This window comes from Chrysochloris asiatica, unplaced genomic scaffold, assembly GCF_000296735.1.
Source record: "Chrysochloris asiatica unplaced genomic scaffold, ChrAsi1.0 scaffold00120, whole genome shotgun sequence".
Lineage (NCBI taxonomy): Eukaryota > Metazoa > Chordata > Mammalia > Afrosoricida > Chrysochloridae > Chrysochloris > Chrysochloris asiatica.
In genome coordinates this window covers 2,583,561-2,602,731 of record NW_006408638.1, presented here as the reverse complement: position 1 = coordinate 2,602,731, position 19,171 = coordinate 2,583,561, and the positions used below count along the sequence as shown (strand labels likewise).

The window sequence follows — 19,171 nt, the reverse complement described above, 5'->3', positions numbered from 1 at the left end:
ACCAAACCAAAGGCCAACTGAGAGACATAGAAAACATTCCCCATGCAAACATGAACCACACACAAGGGTGCCCTTTATCACCACTCCTATTCAATATTGTATTGGAAGTCCTACTCAAAGCAATAAAGCAAGAAAGGGAAATTAAAGGTTCTAAATTGGCAAAGAAAAAGTAACTCTATTTACAGATGATCTGATCTTATACACAGAAAATCCCAAAGACTTGGCAAGAAAATTATTGAAAATATTGAAAGATTCACAAAGTAGCAGGACACAAGATCAGCATACAAAAAGCAACTGGTTTCCTTTATACAACAAATAGAACTCTGAAAAAGAAATCAGATAAATGATACCATTTACAGCAGCCACCCAAAAGATGGAAATACTTAGGAATAAATATAACCAGAGATATAAAACACCCATGCAAAGAAACTACCACTATAAACCACAAGAGGTCTACATAATGGAAGAACATATCATCCTCATGGACAGGAAAAATGAACATTGTAAAAATGTCAATACTACTCAAAGTGATAGAAGGCAATCTCAATTGATACCAACATAATTCTTTTAAAGAAATGAAAAAGAATGAATCACAGACTTTATATGGAAAGGAAGTATACCCCAGATAATCAAAGTACAACTAAAGAAGATCGTCAAAGTCAGAGACCTCCCACTTCCCAATTTTAAAACTTACTACACAGCCATGGTAATCCACACACCCAGGTACTGGTAAGACAGACACATAGACCCAAAGATTGGAACAGAGGACCCAGAAGTAGATCCATTCACTTATGAACAGCTGACCTTTGACAAAGGGTCAAAACTCATTAAATAGGCACAGATTAGTCTCTAACAAACACTGCTGGCAAAATTGGATATCCATTTGCAGAAAAATGAAACAGGACCCATATCTCACACCATATACACAAATGAACTCAGGTTGGGTCTAAGACCTAGAACTATAAAGATCATCAATGAAAAACCTGGGACAAACCTACCCAAAATCCATTGCCACTGAGTCAATTTCAACCCATAGCAACCCTGCGTAGGGTTTCCAAGACAGTAAATATTTACTGTATTTCTGAGGCTATAAATGTTTACTGGAGCACAAAGTCTCATCTTTTTCCCAAGGAGGAGCTGGTGGGTTTGAACTGTGGGTCAGTAGTACAGTGTTTATAATATAGTACTACCTGGGCTGTCTAGGGACAAACTACTAGAGGCCCTAATACATGCCATAAATATACTATCAAACTTAACTGAAAGTACACAAATAGCAGAAGAAAAACTAGGTAACTGGAACTTTCTAAAAATTAGACACTCATGTGCATCCAAAAATTCCACCAAAAGAGTTAAAAAAAAAATTTTTTTTTGGCAATGACATACGAGGTGGCTTCAGAAAGTTTGTGGAATCATGGAATTGAAAAAATTCCCATAAACTTTTTGAAGCCCCATGTATCAGACAAGAACTAATTTCTAAAATGTATAGAAAATTTCCACACCTCAACAACAAAAATAAATAATCCAACTAACAAACAGGCAGAGGACATGCAGAGATACTGTGCCATAGCTGACATTCTGGTGGACAACAAACACAGAAGAAATGCTCACAATCAATTGTGACTGTTGTTAAGTGCTGTCAAGTCAGTCTGACTCACAATGACTCTGTATAAAGTTTCCAGGGAACAGTTGGTGGGTTTGAACCACAAACCTCACAGTTAGTAGTCCAGTGTTTATCCTACAGCACCATACCAAGATTCCAATTGCTGCTGCTGTTGTCACTTCTGACTCATAGTGACTCCAAGTGTTGTTGCCTTCGAGTCAGTTCCAACCCATAGCAACCCTGTATAGGGTTTCCAAGGAGTGGCTGGTGAGCTTGAACTGTCGACCTTGTGGTTCAAACAACTTTGCAGTCCAGCGCATTAGCCCACAGTGCCACAACACCAGAACTCTAGTGACTCCAGTTAGAGAGATGTAAATCAAAACAACAATGAGATTGTATCATCTCATTTTATTAATAGCAAAATTTAGAAAAACAGAAAACAACAAATCTGGTAAGAGTATGGAGAGACGGGGACCTGCTGGTGAGATTGTAAAATGGTGTAACAATTTTGGGAAGTGGTATAGTACTTCCTTATAAAATTGGAAATAGAAATACCATATGATCCAGCAATCCCACTAGGTATGTACCCTAGAAAATGAAGAGCTGTGACACAATTATTAATTATTACTATTACTAGGTACCACCGAGTCAATTCTAACTCATAGCAACTGTAACAGAACAGTACACTGCTCAGTCTTGTGCATCCTCACAGTTATGTTTGAGCCCACTGTATAGGGTTTTCAAGGATCAGCTGGTGGATTTGAACCACTGACTTTGTGGTTACCAATCCAATGCTTATCCTACATTGCCACAGCAGGACTCAGTGGCAGAGCATACAGGGGGCAAAGTTATGAAAACTTCTTCGCCATAACCAAACACCTTGAAGGAATGAGTTACTGGGCCTGGAAGTGTAGGACCACAGTTTCAGGGACATCTTGTCAAGTGGCACAACATAGTCCACACACACAAAAAAAGTTCAGCATTCAAACTTGGTGAGAAGTGAAAGGGATCTTAAAAGCTTAAGAGCAATCATCTAAGGTGTGACTTGGCCTCTTCTTGTCTGGAGCAAAGAAGAGTAAAGAAAATCAAAGAGACTTGAAAACAAGCAGTCCAAAGAGTGAAGAAAATCAAAGAGACTTGAAAACAAGCAGACCCCACACATCTCAGCCCCCATGACCCTGAGACCCAAATAATTAGATGATGCCCACCTAAAATAATTGATCGTTCTGAAAGGGACCACATTAGACGGTCCTAAAGGGAGTGAGAATGCAATGTGTGACAAAACTCAAAATCTTAAAAAAGATCAGGCTTACTGGTCTGCTAAAAACTGAAGGAATCCCCATGACTGTGACCTTAGCCATCCTTCAGTCCTGGAATAAACTCATCATCCCATGGATCAGTTTTCACCAACAGAAAGGTCTATAAGCTGAATGAGTTCTGGCAATGTAGGATAAGCACTGGACTGCGGGTAACTTTGAACCACAAGGCCACTGGTTCAAACCCACCATCTGCTCCTCTGAAACTCATATTGAGTCGCTATAAGTCGGAACAAATTCAATGGCAATTAACAACAACAACAACAAAAGCAGAATAATTAAATTAGGGAGGTATGCATTCCTTAGAAAAATCAAATTATATCAAAAGGGCAGCATTTGCCCATGGACGAAGTTCAGAAGGCAGGAAGGGTTAGGAAAGGAGGAAGAATGGAAACAGAAATGACAGGGAGGAAGTGGGATGAGCGATGGTATACTGTGGGGACTGCAATCTATGACATACAACAAATACGCAGTTGAATGAAAAACAGATTTGCTCAGGAAATTTTCACCCAGTTCACAATACAAATGATAAAAAAATAAAAATAAAAAGACTGTTGCTGATCAGCTTTGCTCATTATCAACACTGAAAACTTTTGAGCCAAATATAGGCAGTCCCCAGGTTAGGAAGGAGCTCTGTTCCCAGTGTGTCTTTCAGAATTTGTAGGTCAGGAAGAACAGGCGCATATGGCTCTTCTTTAGCTGTGTTGTTGTTGTTGCTATGTGCCGTGGACTCGGTTCCGACCCATAGCAACCCTGAACAGGGTTTCCGAGGCTGTAAATCTTTACGAGAGCAGAAAGCCTCATCTTTCTCCCACGGAACAGCTGGTAGTTTCAAACTGCTGACCTTATGGTTCACAGCCCGATTCGTAACCACTACGCTACCAGAGCTCCTTCTTTAGCTGTAGGTTAGTGCAAAAAAAACAAAAACAAAAACAAAAAAACAGAAAAGCTTGAAGCCTTTTTAATGATTTAAAAGCTGCATGTGCCGGAAATGAAGCATAAAGAATTTGTTGCCAGCAGAAGTCAGTTTCAAAGTGAGGGCAAATTTATTAACATTGAAGGACAAATATGAGTTAAACTAAGTCAATGTTTATAACTGGGGACTGCCTATATACAACTTCTACATTTATTTCTCAGTTCATTTGTTTTGAATGCTATAAAATTGCTGCAAGAAGTTTTAGTTACAAAAGCTATAGAATTTTCCTGGGTAAATACATTTACATTTCCCAGAGTGTACATTTTGAACTAGTTTAGCTAAGGATAAAAGTCAGAAGCATGGGAATAAACTCACTTGTCAAACTCGTCGAAGAGATCACAACTCTGCAGTTTTGAAAGAGCAACTCGAAAATACTCCGCTAGAAGATAAATGGAACATTATGAAAAAAATTACAACCATGGCTTCTAAGGCACGTAGCAAGTCATGTTGCCCTCCTTCCCCAATCCCTTTTACAACTGATATGACTACATCTAATTTACTCTGGTGAAAACCAATTAACTAAAAAACTACAATTAGCCAATATTTAAAATTGTAAATGCTCTAAGAACACTTTCAAAAAACTTCAGAAAAATGTCCTGAGTTGCTTTATTGGATAAGCACTGGACTGCTAACCACAAGATTGGCAATTCAAAACCACCAGTTACTCCTATTAAGCCTTAGACAAGGTTGCTATAAATCAGAACAGACTCCACGGCACTTAACAACAACAATAATGATCTGAAATCAATTGTTAAATAAGTTACTTCAGAATCAGCAACATCAGATGATTCTGAAACTGAATGTTAGTATAGAAATCAATATCCCATGAGTTTAAAGAGATTAGCTGCATAAGCGATTTTTAATTCAGAATATTGTAGGCCCATCACTTCTTGTGAGGTTCTGGTGTATTACTGTAGGATAAGCACTGGGCTGCTACTACCCACAAGGTCAGTGGTTCAAACCCACCAGCCACTCGCAGTGAGTCACCAACTTGTAGGCACTCAACAACAACATCACTCCTTTGCGTTTTAAAATCTAGATGTGAAATCAGCATAAGCCCAATCTGTTATTAACTAATAAAGGGAAAAACATTTTGTCATTAGTAGATGGAGCAATTCTCTCTAAATTTAGCAGAAGCAAAATATCCATTGTTCGAATTAAGATTGATCAAGAATCTAGAACTTGCTGATAAAATAAAATTAACATGTATAAAGGAGTTCTGGTAGCGTAGTGGTTACGAATCGGGCTGCGAACCCTAAGGTCAGCAGTTCGAAACTACCAGCTGCTCCGCGGGAGAAAGATGAGGCTTTCTACTCCCGTAAGGATTTACACCCTCGGAAACCCTGTACAGGGTCGCTATGGGTCGGAACCGACTCAACGGCACTTAACAACAACAACAACAAAGGTGAAATGGAGAGATAATTAGCCCACAAGGTTATCCTGTTACTTCTAAATCATAAAAGAAGTAAGGCATAAGAAAGCATATCAACCATGTAGTGGTATAACACAAATAAAGAGCAATTTCCCAACAACAAAGAAATGCTACCACTTTTATTCCTTTCTTTTTCTCTGCCTCAAAAGGAGATTGCTTTACTTTTGTGTGTGAAGAGTTATGTAACAAAGCATACTCCTACAACCATTCAACATTTTCTACTTGTGCAATGACACTGCATACCAATCTCCCTATCTCTGTGCATACTAGTTCATCACGATTTACTTATAGACTCTCTGTTCCCTAAACGTATCCTTTGTGTTTTGGTTACTGTTGTCAGTTTGATTTCATGTAGATTAATTCTTTAAAAGAGCACACTGCTTAATGCAAACATTCTTTACTAGTTGATAAAACTGTTGTTTAAAGATTACTTCATGGACTGGTTTCAGTCTAAGACTTACAGGCTCTCTCAAAGCTATTAAGTTTGGGGGTTCCCCCAGTTCTGCTGGGTCTAGTAAGTCTGGGTTCTATAAGAATTTAAAAATCTGTTCCACATTTTCCTCTTTTTGATCAGGATCCATCTACCAAGTCCTTGATCAAAATGTTCAGTAATGTGGGTCAGACACCACCCATTATTCTCATCTCAAGGCAAAAGAGGTAGTTGTTCCTGCAAGCAATGAGACTCCCAGCCCTTTTCCTTCTCTGTTGTATGTGTTGGAAATCTACTTTTTAAAAAATCAATTTCATTCCCAAATCATATTCTTCAGGCATTATTATGAAACAGAAAAATTAAAAGGATTTATTTACTCACGGCCAGCAAGTTGATTCCGACTCATAGCGACCCTGTGTAGGGTTTCTGAAACTCTAAATCTTTATGAGAGCAGAAAGTCTCATCTTTACTCCCTATGGAGCAGCTGGTGGGTTTGAACTGTTGACCCTGCAATTAGCAGTTCAGTGCTTACCCTACATACTACACCACCAGGGCTCCTTAAAAGGCCTTAAGGATAATACAAACATGCACTTCTCTTCAAATACCACTCAAATTTAATAGGGTAGAATAAGGATAATTTTACTGACCTGATGTTTTTATCCCATAGGGTAAATCAAACTTATCGCTACCATACATGGAAGCAATCTTTTTAAAATCAGATGCACACAGAAAAGGGTGAAATTCATGATACCTGGAAAGAAAGAATAAAGAATTATTTGCTAAATCCCTATGATAGTTGCAGCCTTTTAAAACCACAACTGAACTATGTTGTTGTTGTTAGGTGCCATCGAGTCAGTACAGACTCATAATCCTATGTACAACAGAATGAAACACTGCCCAATCCTGGGCCAACCTCACACGCTTGAGCCCATTGCTGCTGTCATTTTGCCAATCCATCTCGCTGAGGGTTTTCCTCTTTTTCTCTAACCCTCCACCTTACCAAACATGATATCTTTATCTAGTGACTGGTCTCTCCTGATAATATGTCCGAAGTATGAGACACAAAGTTTGGTCATCCTGGCCTCCAAGGAGCGCTCTGGTGTATTGTACCTCTTCCAACACAGATCTGTTTATTCTTTTGGTAGCCTATGGCATTTTCAATATTCTCTTCCAACACCATAACTCAAATGCATCAATTCTTCCACAGTCTTACTTATTCACTGTCCAACTTACACATGCATATGAGGTTATTGAAAATACCATAGCTTGGAGTCAAGCGTATCTTAGTCTTGAAGCTGACATCTTTGCTCTTAAACACTTTAAAATGGTCTTGTGCAGCAGATCTGCCTAATGCAATATGTGGTTTGATTTCTTGACTGCTGCTTCCATGAGTGTTTCTGATTGATCCAAGAAAAATTAAGTTGTTGACAACTTCAATCTTTTTTTTCATTGATAAGAATGTTGTTTATTGGTTCAGCAGTGAGGATTTTTTATTTCTTTACATTGAGATGCAATCCACACTGAAGGCTGTGCTCTCTGAGCTTCATGAGTAAGTGCTTTCAGTCCTCTTCACTTTCAACAAGCAAGGTTGTATCATCTGCATATTGCAGGTTGTTAATGAGTCCTCCTACAATCCTGATGCCACGTTTTTCTTTATATGACCCAGCTTCTCATATTATTTGCTCAGCATACAGGTTGAGTAAGTATGGTGAAAGAATACAACGACCCTGTCTCATACCTTTCTTAATTTTAAACCATTCAGTGTTCCCATGTTCTGTTTGAACAACTGCCTCTTTGTCCATGTACAGATTCCGCATGAGCACAATTAAGTGTTCTGGAATACTCATACTTCGCAATGCTGTCCATAGCTTGTCATGATCCACACAATCGAAAGCCTTGGCTTAGTTAATAAAACACAGGTAAACATTCTTCTGGTATTCTCTGCTTTCAGCCAAGATCCATCTGACATCAGCAAAGATATCCCTCATTCTATGGCCTCTTCTGAATCCAGCTTGAACCTCAGGAAGTTCTCTGTCAATGTTTGGTTGCAGCGATTTCTGTATTACCTTTAGTAAAACTTTACTCGCATGGGATACCAAAGAGATTGCCCGGTGATTTCCGCATTCCGTTGGGTCACCTCTCTTTGGAATGGGCACAAATATGGATCTCTTCCACTCAGTTGGCCATACAGTTGTCTTCCCAATTTCTTGGATAGATGAGTGAGTGCCTCCAGTACCATCTCACTTTCTTGAAAGATTTCAATTTTTATTCCATCAAATCCTGGTGCCTTGTTCTTTGCCAGTTCCTTCAATGCACCTTGGATATCTTCCTTTGGTATCATTGGCTCTTGATCGTATGCTACCTCTTGACGTGGTTGAACATCAACCACTTCCTGTTATGCTGACCATTTATAAATACATATAACTATCTTCAAATTCTTTAAAATCATTCTAAACAATATTTAAATAGGATATAGAATGGGATATAAAGGGAGCTGAACAGCCAAAAAGGAAGGTTTTGCTGCAGGCTAGATATAAAAATAAAATTTAAATAAAATTTAAAAAGTAATAAAAGATATATACAGGAAAGACCAAAGGATGTAAGGGAAAATAAAATCTTATGCTAAGCTACTCCTAAATTTAAAAGTACCATGTGTATGAAAGTATATCAGCTGTAGAAATAAAAGGCAGATAGAACTCAATTGTTTCCTTAATGGCACTTGGATTAAGATATACTGAAGAGGTTAGCTGAATCCTTTCAGACTGGGAACAATCATAAATCCAATGCTCAGAAATAATCATCAAACCTTGAACTAAAACTATCCCATGAAGCCACTATTAAATTAAGCAATAGTTTAGCCCCATTAAAAAGGAATATTTGATGCTGTAGGATAAGCACAGGACTGCTAACCACAGACAGGCTGTTCCAACTCATCAGCTACTCCTTAAATACCTTACACAGGGTTACTTTGAGTTGGAACAACTCCATAGCACTCAACAACAACAAAATTTGCCTCGAGTATAGTCATCTTACAAAGATTTATATGTAAATTGACAACAATTAATCTAAAGCAGAGATGAGGACATAGAACCTAAATTAATAGTGCTGTAATAATAGGAGTAGAGACAGCAGGGTGATAGATACATGGTTATTGAATTATTTATGTAGAAACTGTGAATGGATGTATGTTTGGCTTTGTATGCTCTACTGCAGACAAGAAAATTCTAATTTCATAGGGAACTGATTGAACAGAGTAGGACTACCGCAGAGAGTTTCCAAGGATGTAGTTTTATTCAGAAGCCGATTGCCATATCTTTCTTCTGTGGTGCAATTAGTACATTCAAACCATCAACAATCAAATGCTTAGCTCTGACACCAGGGCTCTTTTGGTTGTGTAGATTGCCACCAAAAAGAAATATATGTTTAAAAAGATATAGTGAAGAACAAGAACTACACTACAAGTGTTTATCTGTTTACTGATGGCTCTACCCTGAAGGCATGCCTGTCCTTTGCTCTAGACACTCTGGAAAACTTAGTAAGGGCAGGAACAGCATCTAGTTCTTGATTTTAGCATGCGACACAGAATAAGCACAGAATACATGCTTAACAAATGACTGAATATATTTCACTTCCAAATCTTTGAGGCCATTATGAAGTTTTTTAAAAAAAGTATCATTAAAGAGAAGGAATGAGCCTTAAAGCTCATATTAAAATGTTTTTTCACCCACAAAAATACTGGCTACTGTGCACAAACTGCCAGGCAAAACCAAGCTAATTCTAACTACAGCCCACATATGGCCCATCCCTTCTTGTCTCCCAGAGAAAGCCATATCAGCTTTGCATGTCCTTATCTTAAAAGCTGCAAGTGATACCACAGTGACCCTGGGGGTTTCTGAGGCTGCCTGACAAAATAAAGATAAAAAGTAGAACAGGGGGTGACACAGCTGCTTGTAGGGCTGGCTTTTTCACTCAGGAGCCACATACATTTAAAGCAAGTCATAGCTGCTTACTGAGTAGAGTTTGAGCACCAAGTTGAGAACTCACTCCTCATTCTAACTAAGAAAAGAGCCCAGCCCTGCCTGCCTGATACTGAGTGAGTAGCCCAGTTTCAGTTGTAATAGTGACAGCAGCCTCAGAGTTCCAAACACCATTTCTAGATCATAGCTAATTCCTAAAGTCATTGGTAAGAAAACATAGCAGATCAGCTGACTTAATTAAGAGAGAACACTGAAGACCTTCCTGGGAAGCTGGAAGCACAGATGACTTTGCACCTCAAGAGCAAGGCTATAAAGAACTCTATTGTTTGGAGTTGGTAAGGGTAAAAATGATGGTGATTAATAACAGCTATTGTCAAGCTAGACCTTGTGCTAGGTGATTCACATTTTAATTCTACATGAAATAACAGTTTTAAAATTTGCACCATGCCTCTCTCACACATAGTAGATGCTCAGTTAGTGTGAGTTCTTATCTGTAACCAGCATTACATTATATAAGGAGGCCTGGTGGCACTGTGGGATAGACATTGGGCTGTTAACTGCAAGGTCTGTAGTTCAAATATACCAGCTGCTTCTCAGGAGAAAGACAAGACTGTTTGCTCCCATGAAGATTTAAATGTTGGAAACTCTTTAAAGTCAAACCAATGTCTGACTTCACAGCACTACAGATAACACCTTCAGTTTTCCAAAGTGAGCTGCTTCTGGCTGCTCCTGGCTCTCCAGTATTTCTGAACGAGTGACCTCAAGCCTACTCTAGGGGCTGGGGAACCTAGAGGTAATGGTGTTCTGAAAGAATACGGCTCACGTGGCAAACAAGAATCTACTTGACATAAAAAAAAAAAACAAAAAAAAACTTGGGCTCCCACACTAGCTGAGCAATCTTGCGTAAATACCATAACCCTTTTGGGTTTTCTCAGAAAGGAAATAAAATTTCTTTTGCTAAAGTTGAATAGGACCTTAACTCAACTTACAGAGCAGCATTTTAAACCAATAGTCTAAAAACCTGCAAGTGCTTCATAAAATAAGTTTTGTTAGTTATGATCAGTATACTTTTTTTTTTTTAAAAAAGTGAATAAAACAGAAAATTATACAAGGTAAATATTTCTCTTTTTTCTTATAAATAAGCATGTATGCTAAGTCTCAATGAAAGACGTGTTTCTTAATATGAGGGTAAGTCAAAAAGTTTTGCTTCAAAATCATAGAAACTTTTCTTAAACAAAAATAATAAAATGTGAAAGTTTTTATTTCTTGACCATCTTCTCTATCTAGGTCTCTGCAATTCTGAAGGCAGTGTTTCCATCTCTGTAACCCTTCCCCAAAGGAACTTCGGTAGTGTAGTGGTTATGAATCAGGCTGCTAACCTCAAGATCAGTAGCTCAAAACTACCAACGGTTCCATGGGAGAGAAGATGAGCCTTTCTGCTCCTGTAAAGATTTATAGCCTCAGAAACCCTGCACAGGGTTGTTATGAGTTGGAACCGACTTTATGGCACACGGCCACCACCATCACCAACCCTCCCCCAAATAATTCTGTCCTCTTTGGTTTATACCACGGTACAAATGGGAATTTGGTCATCTTCAAGTGACTCAAATCCCATTCTTTTCCAATACTCTTTTTATTTTGGAGAACAAAAAGAAGTGTAAAGGGTCAAGATGAGGACTGTAAGGTGGATGGAGTAAGAGTTCCCAATGAAATTCTCATTGAACAACTCTCGCTACCCTTGAAGACTGAAGAGTCACACTGTTGTGAGGGGAAAAAAATGTCTTGGTGCAGCTTTCCTGACCTTGTTTTCACTAATGCAGTTTTCAATTTTATTAAAACATATTCATAATAAGCCCTTGTGATTGTCCTGGGTCTTTCAAGAAAATCTCAAGATTACCACCTTTTGAATGCCAAAAAACAGCTACCAAAGCCATCTGAGCTAATCTCTCTATCTGGAACTTAACTGGCTCAACAGGTCCCCTTGGAAACCATTGTTCTGATTGGATCTTACTCTCTGGATCATATTGGTCTATCTAAGACTCATTGCCAGTTATAATTCATTCCAACAAGTTTTCTTTCTTAGCTTCAATCTTGCTTGAAAGGCTGATATAATGATTAACCCTTTGAGGTATCTGATCTTCACACAAAACCCACTGAGCCAAAAGCTTGCTAAGGCCAACATGTTTCTGGACTTCAGCCACAGTTTCTTCATTCATAAGGTTGAAGTCCTTCTCTCTCTCATTTCATCTTTGAGTCTTCCCGACTTAAAATGCTTGACCTAAAAACTATTGTTTTATGTGAATACTAAAACACTTGAGTTTTGTTAAAAATTTGATACTAGCCCAGCCCCCAAAATAATTTTTTTCCATGTCACAAAAAAATATGCTTTTGTGAAGGCACCCTACAGAGACTAAGGCAAGATATTACTGAGTGAGCTTATCTGCACCCATCCACTGATTGCAAAGACAGGTTTAACATGTTTTCTTTGAAAACCACTTGTATACGTATGAACTGGAATCCTAGTAGCAATATGCATTGACTTGCCCTCACATGTGTCATATGGTGAAAAAGTTTAAAAATACTCTTCTGGTTTTGCATATGTTCCTAACTGTACACATACCCATGGATAGGCTACAACTCACCGTGGAACATCTGAAATCATATGTAAAACATATTGTATATATCTGCAGTTTCCCAGGAAGTGGACTGATCTTAAAGGAATCTAAGTCCAAAACAGTTAACAACCAGTAATGGAATGCTGCAATAATGTAATAATAAAAGAAAATATGAAGTCTTGAGAAAATATGAATTCTTGATCCTTAATGGATAAAATATTGAAAAGATTTTACCTATTTTTTACCATTAAACATGCCCAGACAAGACCGTCATTTACTGCTATTTATCCAGAAGCATCTTGAAAAGTCTGTCTAAATTAAGGTGACAAATGTAAAATAGCATTTGTACAAGGAAGAGTAAATTCCCTATCAGCCCTGACAACCATAAGGAACAATGGCAGTGTCTTTAGGCAGGCTGACCATTACTTGCATTCTAAAGGTCAGTGAAAGGGAGAAATTTCTAACTCTAATGTTTATCTTAGAAGCAAGGGAGAAGAAGTTCCAAAATTAAAGGATAAAAAGAACATGGAGATAAAACTCCAAAGAGTAGTTCATTTTTTAGGATCAGCTACAAATAGACCTCTCTAATCTCACGTGTATGTTAAAAGAATACTGGTTTGATTGGGTTCTTTTAAAGCCTTTTCTTCTTGTAATAATAATAAATGCAGGACTCTGATTAACAAAGCACAGGATACTCAAGTTCTTCCTTAATTACAGGGCTGTCTATTTTATGCTACTAAGATTTGTAAGAAAAGGCCATAAAATGGTTACATGGAAAATGGTTACATGGCAAATTTTGAACATTTTATAAGTCACAGTTACTTTCATATGTATAACTTAAAAAAAAAAAAATTATTTACCTCAAGAGAGAAGCAAAAGCTGGCTTTGATAAACAAGGCAGAACCCGATTTCTCTGTTTCATTTCCACAGGTGGCATCCTATGAGACAAAATAGTGGCAGTCAGAACCCAGACCTGGATTCCTAAAGGAATCAAGTGCGGAGAACCAAGCCTGCCTCCAGTAAGTGGATTCACAGGCAGGAATAAAAATCTCTGAGTAGTCCCTAAGGTTTTATGGTACCATATCCAAATCCTGCATACACCTTAAGCGTTATGGACATATGGGAACATGCAGAAGGCTGAGGCAACTAGAGACCCAGAAATGACTGGAATAACAGTGAAGAGTCCTCTGAGAATGGTTAGGATTATTGCATTGTGGAAGCCACAGCCAGGCTGACTTTGCAGCTTTGCAGAAGTCCCCACTGCCCTGCATCACCACAAGAGTGCATGGTTATCTAGGACCTCCACACCACATCCAGGAAGACCAATCGGCAGCAAACACCCCAGAAAAACAGGACCTGAAAAGGTTTCATCATCCCCCTGCCTTGTGATCCTGGGAAACTCCACAGATCATACCATTTAGAGTCGTATGTAATCCTCCTCTATTCTTGGCACAAGTCAGTCCCTTGTGTGTTGTCTGAATAGAGTACTTGTCTCCACAACTTAAAAGGGTATTGTGAAACAAGACAGGAAAACAACAAAAATAAATGAAGGGAGGGAGTCTCATACTCAGGAGGGAGAAAACAGTTCAATATAAGAACTGATTAATGATCATCAATTATGTAAAGAATTAATATGTAAAGAGAACTAATAAAATTTGAGATTAAAATGGACGTAAATAGCCTAAACCCTTTATAAGTAGAAGCAAATTTCAATTTTTTCTGTTAGAAAATCTCTGTAATTAGAACTGCTGTGTCTGGGCTGTGGGGCTAAGCACAAGCTACAAACATGATCTAGGATTTCTACTATTGAAACACTGGTAAAAAACAAACAAACTCTGCCTAAGGAAAGTTGTCATGTGGCTCTGATAGTTTAGTTGGGCTGCTAATCTCAAGGTCAGCAGTTCAAAACTGCCAGTGGAAAGATGAGGCTTTCTGCTCCAGCAAAGATTTACAACCTCAGAAATCCTATGCAAGGCCTCTATGAGTCAGAACTGACTCCATGGCACATAACCAACACCACCTGTCCAACAAAGGAGCTCTGTAGTGTAGTGGTTACAAGTTGGGCTGCTAATCTCAAAGTCAGCAGTTCAAAACTACCAGCTGTTTCCATAGGAGTTTCAGTTCATCTAAACAATTCTATGAGCTTTCTGCTCCTGGACTCCACAGCATACAACTACAACCATGACTACATGTTCAACATTTAAAGGTCATGAAAATGTTCTTTGCTAAAAGACTGACAATGAGAAGGGTAAGTAGCTTTTTAGAGATTTTCACCTTTAGTAAAACTACAGGCCTCTTCAAAATTTTATATGAGACATTTCAAATCAAAGTTATTTCAAATATACACAAGTATTTCATCATTCAGCTACTATTTTTTTAGCAATGAAAACCATGTAATGTGTATATTTTATAAATGAGCTCTCAACCCAAAATTTTGGGCTTTAAGAGTGAAGTGTCACTGAGCCCAAGAATTGCTCCATTAACTTAAGAAAATGAAATATTATATAAATAATATTATGTGCCCCAAATGCTTAATACCACTGGTTCATTAGAGAATCAATAAAAGGAGGGTGTTGTTCATTACTTTTGAAACTGATAGAGATACAATCTTTATGATACTCGAGTGGTAAAATCTCAATTTTTTAATGGAAAACCAGAAGAGACACAATATTACAATGTTATAGGATTTTTTTTATAAGACCCTGCAGTACAATGAATTATTAACGTCACTTTTAGTCATAGTCTTTGTAAACTCCCACCAAACAACCATTTCGTACTGATGTGTCTGGGTAAGAGAAGGAGAAAGAAGATGCTCACAAGATGATGTGATTTAGTTGTGAGTGATCAACAGGGTTAACCTGAAACTCTAAAGTGTGCAAAATTAGCCATCTAAGAAGCAGGGATAGGAGGAGCTCACTACCATCAAAGAAAAGCCAGGAATGGAGCATGGAGTGTATCATTTGGACCCAGAAATCTCTGTGCAGTCAACCTCCTTGACCCAAGGACAGAAAGCTGTGATCCCAGAGGAGTGGCAGAGGAGAAGCTGCAGTAGAACCAAATGGAGAGCTGGAGACAGAGCCATGGGGTTCCCAGCCCACAGAGCAAATCAGTGTGTCTTTTGGTAGAAGGCTTGCTTGCAGATTGGGGTACCCCCAGGCATTTCATTGGGAGAACTAGGTTTGTTGGCCCATGGAGCTAAAGCCAAGTGCCTTTAGGCTGTAAATTATGGTGGAGTAATGTATCCTAAAAGGAGCTCTGGTAGCGTAGTGGTTACAAATCAGACTGCTAACCTCAAGGTCAGCAGTTCGAAACTACCAGCTGTTCTGCGGGAGAAAGATGAGGCTTTCTGCTCTGGTAAAGATTTACAGCCTTGGAAACCCTGTACAGAGTCACTATAAGTAGGAGCCCACTCCACGGCACAATACAACAACAATGTATCCTATGTGGAGCTGTGGAATAATGCACCCGACAGCAAGGATGGTTTGAATTGCAATGGCTATTGGTTCAAATTCACCAGCTGCTCCTCAGAAACCCTATACAGTGTTGCTGTAAGTCAGAATTGACTCAACATCACTTAACAACAGTGTGTACTGTGGGCAAGTAGCAACAACAACAACAAAGGGTTGCTGCTGCTACTATAAGAGCCATCATGTCATTTCTGACTCATACCAATCCTATATAGGGTTTCCAAGGAGCAGCTGGTGGGTTTGAACTGCCGACCTCGTGGTTTGCACTCTAGTGCTGATCCTATGGTATCACACCAAGAATCCTCAAGAATTTCATTAAATTGGCCAGGCAGACACACTTGCCTATAGGCAGGGCTGAGGAGAGGTTGTCCGGAGTGAAACAACCATGCCTTGAGCATTTCTGACCCTGAATTGTAACCTGGTAACTGCAGGATAATGCGCTGGACTGCACATGCTGGACCGCAAGGTCTGTGCTTCAAACCCACCAGCAGCACCTCAGAAACCCTTTAAAGGGTTGCTATGTGTTAGAACTGACTCAACGGCACTTAACAACAACAACTTCTTTTGTAAACCCATAACTGAGTATCGTGTCTTAAGTTCTGTGTGGTCATTGCAATGAATTATTGAATCCAGAGAATGCTGTGGGAATAATGGTTGGTGTCATTTTCTCCAAGTCCCTTGTATATCATATTTTGAGGGTACAAAAAGACTAGGAGTTTTTTAAATAATGAAAAGAAATCTTACCAATAGACATTTGTTCCCCATAATATACAATGCAGCACATAGTAGAGGAAGACAGCACTCAGGAATATAGCCACAAGGTACCCTCTCATGGCTGGCCCACCTGAAACACAAGGAATGAAACACAGGAAGTGATACACAGATTTAGCTTTTTAAAACAAGAGGAATGCACTGATGAATTGTACACTACTCAAATCTAAGCATATATAGTGCATAAACTGGAAGGAAAAGATGCAGGCTTATAATTCTGAATATACCCACTAAGTGCAGAAAGGCAACGCTTTCCCTATTTCTATTCTTCTATCTTTTCATCAATACAACTTGAAAATGTGCCTACTTTTACATGTAATTCAAGTACAAAAGAGCAATTTAATAAATTGTTCCATAATGGACCTTTTCCAAAGGTATATGGTTTCTTTGCTTCTCCTATCAAGTTTCAGTTCATCTAAACAATCCTATGTAGCATGCCTCTCCTATCTGTATCTACTAACCCCATTCAGAGAGACTCAGCATTCAGTAGTCGATGTCTGGTTGGATTCAGCAGGAGTCAGGTAGTTATTATGTTGTGGTAGTTGTTAGCTATACTTCCAACCCACACACATACTCCTGACTCATGGCAACCCCGTGCATTAACACAATGACACACTGTCCAGCCCTATACCATTCCCATGACTGGTTGTGAACTATTGTAATCCATAGGTTTTTCATCAACTGTCTTAGTCTGGAAACTGGTTTCAACCAGTTTGGCATCATAGCAACATGCAAGCCACCGCTGGCAGATGAGTAGTATTTGAGCATGAGGTAAATGGCTGGAAAACAAGGCGGGTTCTCCAGCATGAACCACCAATGTCCTCATCATTATCACCCATTTAATGGTTAAAGAAATCATAACGACACAGTCATCTAATAAACGCTATTATTGTTGTTGGGCTCTATTAGACTTACGTTCTCAGGAGCCAGTGCATGTGGGGTGCTGTGCACTAAGTGATCCTAAACTCTAGTGACTAACCGGTAAGATAGATGAACACTACTCCCTTGTTAAGGTGCCCTGGTGATAAAGTGGTGAAGAGCTCAGTTACTAATTAAAATGTTGGCAGTTTGAATCCATCAACTGTTTGTGTGAGAAAGATGTGGCAGTCTGCTCCAGTAAAGATTGTTGTTTAAGTGCTGTCGAGTCAGTTCCAACCCATTAACAACCCTGTATAGGGTTTCCGAGGAGTGGCTGGTGAGCTTGAACTGCCAATCTTGTGATTCAAACTGACTTTGCAGCCCCACGCATTAACCCACGGTGCCACACCAGTAAAGATTACAATCTAGAAAACCCTATTGGACAGTTTTACTCTCTCCTACTGAGAGGCTATGTGTTGAAACAGACTAGACTCTCAACAGGTTTTTAGATTCCCTTGCTGTCAGCTGTTGCTTTACACTGTCGTAACCGATTGAAGTACTATCATCCAGCAGTAACCTACCCCATTCCATGTGTCTACGTAGCCTTATTTAAGCCATGTTTGCCCTGTTCCTCAACCCAACCTCTGTGGAATTTTTTATCATTTTCTGTATTGCTCAAGGACAGGTATACTGTGTGTGGAAATTTGGACAGTTAGGCATGGAGGATCATTAGAACATCGATGAAGATTGCTTATGCATTTGAAATGTTACTCTTACTGTTTTATCTGCTTGTTAAGGTGGGCATTTACATCTTTGTAATTATGTGACTTGAGTAACATAAAGCATCCGGAGAAGTATACGACTCCCCTAGATTGTGGGTTCCAGTGTAAAAGTTGATAGACTGATCATAGGTGGAATTCCATTAAGAAAGCCTGCATTGAAGACGGAATCCCCACTGGCTCTACCTTCTAATACAACTTCTCTTTTTCTACCTTTGAATTCATGAATTTGGCTCCATTGCTCCAGGGCACAAACCCTTATAAGGGGTAAAACTTTTGTAAATACAATCACCACCCCCACACGCTATCATTATAAATTAGATAGAAATGAAGTTTACGTCATCAGAAAGCAAATAAACAAGCAAGTGAAATGATCACACTTTAGTTTACACACACTTGTAGTTTAGTATATATTTTCCCTGTGAAGAGGCAACACTGGTTAGAAAGATGAATTCGCAACCCAACTTTACATAATTTCTGCCTTGGGCGGTGGGAGGGGGGGTTCCAACTCCACATAATTTCTGCCTTGTGGGGTCTTAGGTAGATCAATTTACCTCTTTTATACTGAGTATCCTCTTGTTTTTAAAAGTAGGAACACACAAACTGGGTGTTAGAAATTATGGGAATCTGATACAATGTATATGGCACAAAATATGGATTGAGTAAATTTGTATATTTTATTTTCTGTTATTACACATTATATTGTTTTTCCAAGCCTAAAACTGGTTTTTATTTTCTACACAATAAAATCTTGAGCTTTAAAAAAGCTAAAGTTAGATGGCTTATTCTTTTTTTAAAATGTTTTATTGTGAATTATATGATTGATAGTTTACATGGGAGAACATTAGATTTATATTCATCCTATCATATCATTTCATTGCCATGGTTACAATCCCCTCCATGCATCATCAACCAAATCAACCAACCAAAGGGTATACCCTGCAAGGCGC

General features: G+C 38.8%; 1 protein-coding gene across 2 annotated transcripts in view; it reads right to left on the bottom strand.

The window, feature by feature from the left end:
• Positions 1-16,660, bottom strand: part of ST3GAL6 (ST3 beta-galactoside alpha-2,3-sialyltransferase 6) — a 57,642-nt gene extending 40,982 nt beyond the window's left edge. The window contains exons 1-4 of one of the 2 annotated variants that reach the window (XM_006868603.1): positions 16,558-16,660; positions 13,207-13,284; positions 6,402-6,505; positions 4,208-4,271 (exon numbers count right to left, since the gene is read on the bottom strand). In XM_006868603.1, the coding sequence (XP_006868665.1) occupies positions 4,208-4,271; positions 6,402-6,505; positions 13,207-13,284; positions 16,558-16,646 (335 nt within the window). In that variant the 5' untranslated portion in view covers positions 16,647-16,660. Of the gene's footprint in view, positions 1-4,207; positions 4,272-6,401; positions 6,506-13,206; positions 13,285-16,557 lie in introns of those variants that run through there. The other variant, XM_006868604.1, reaches the window with a different exon arrangement.
• Between the last annotated feature and the right edge of the window lie 2,511 nt (positions 16,661-19,171).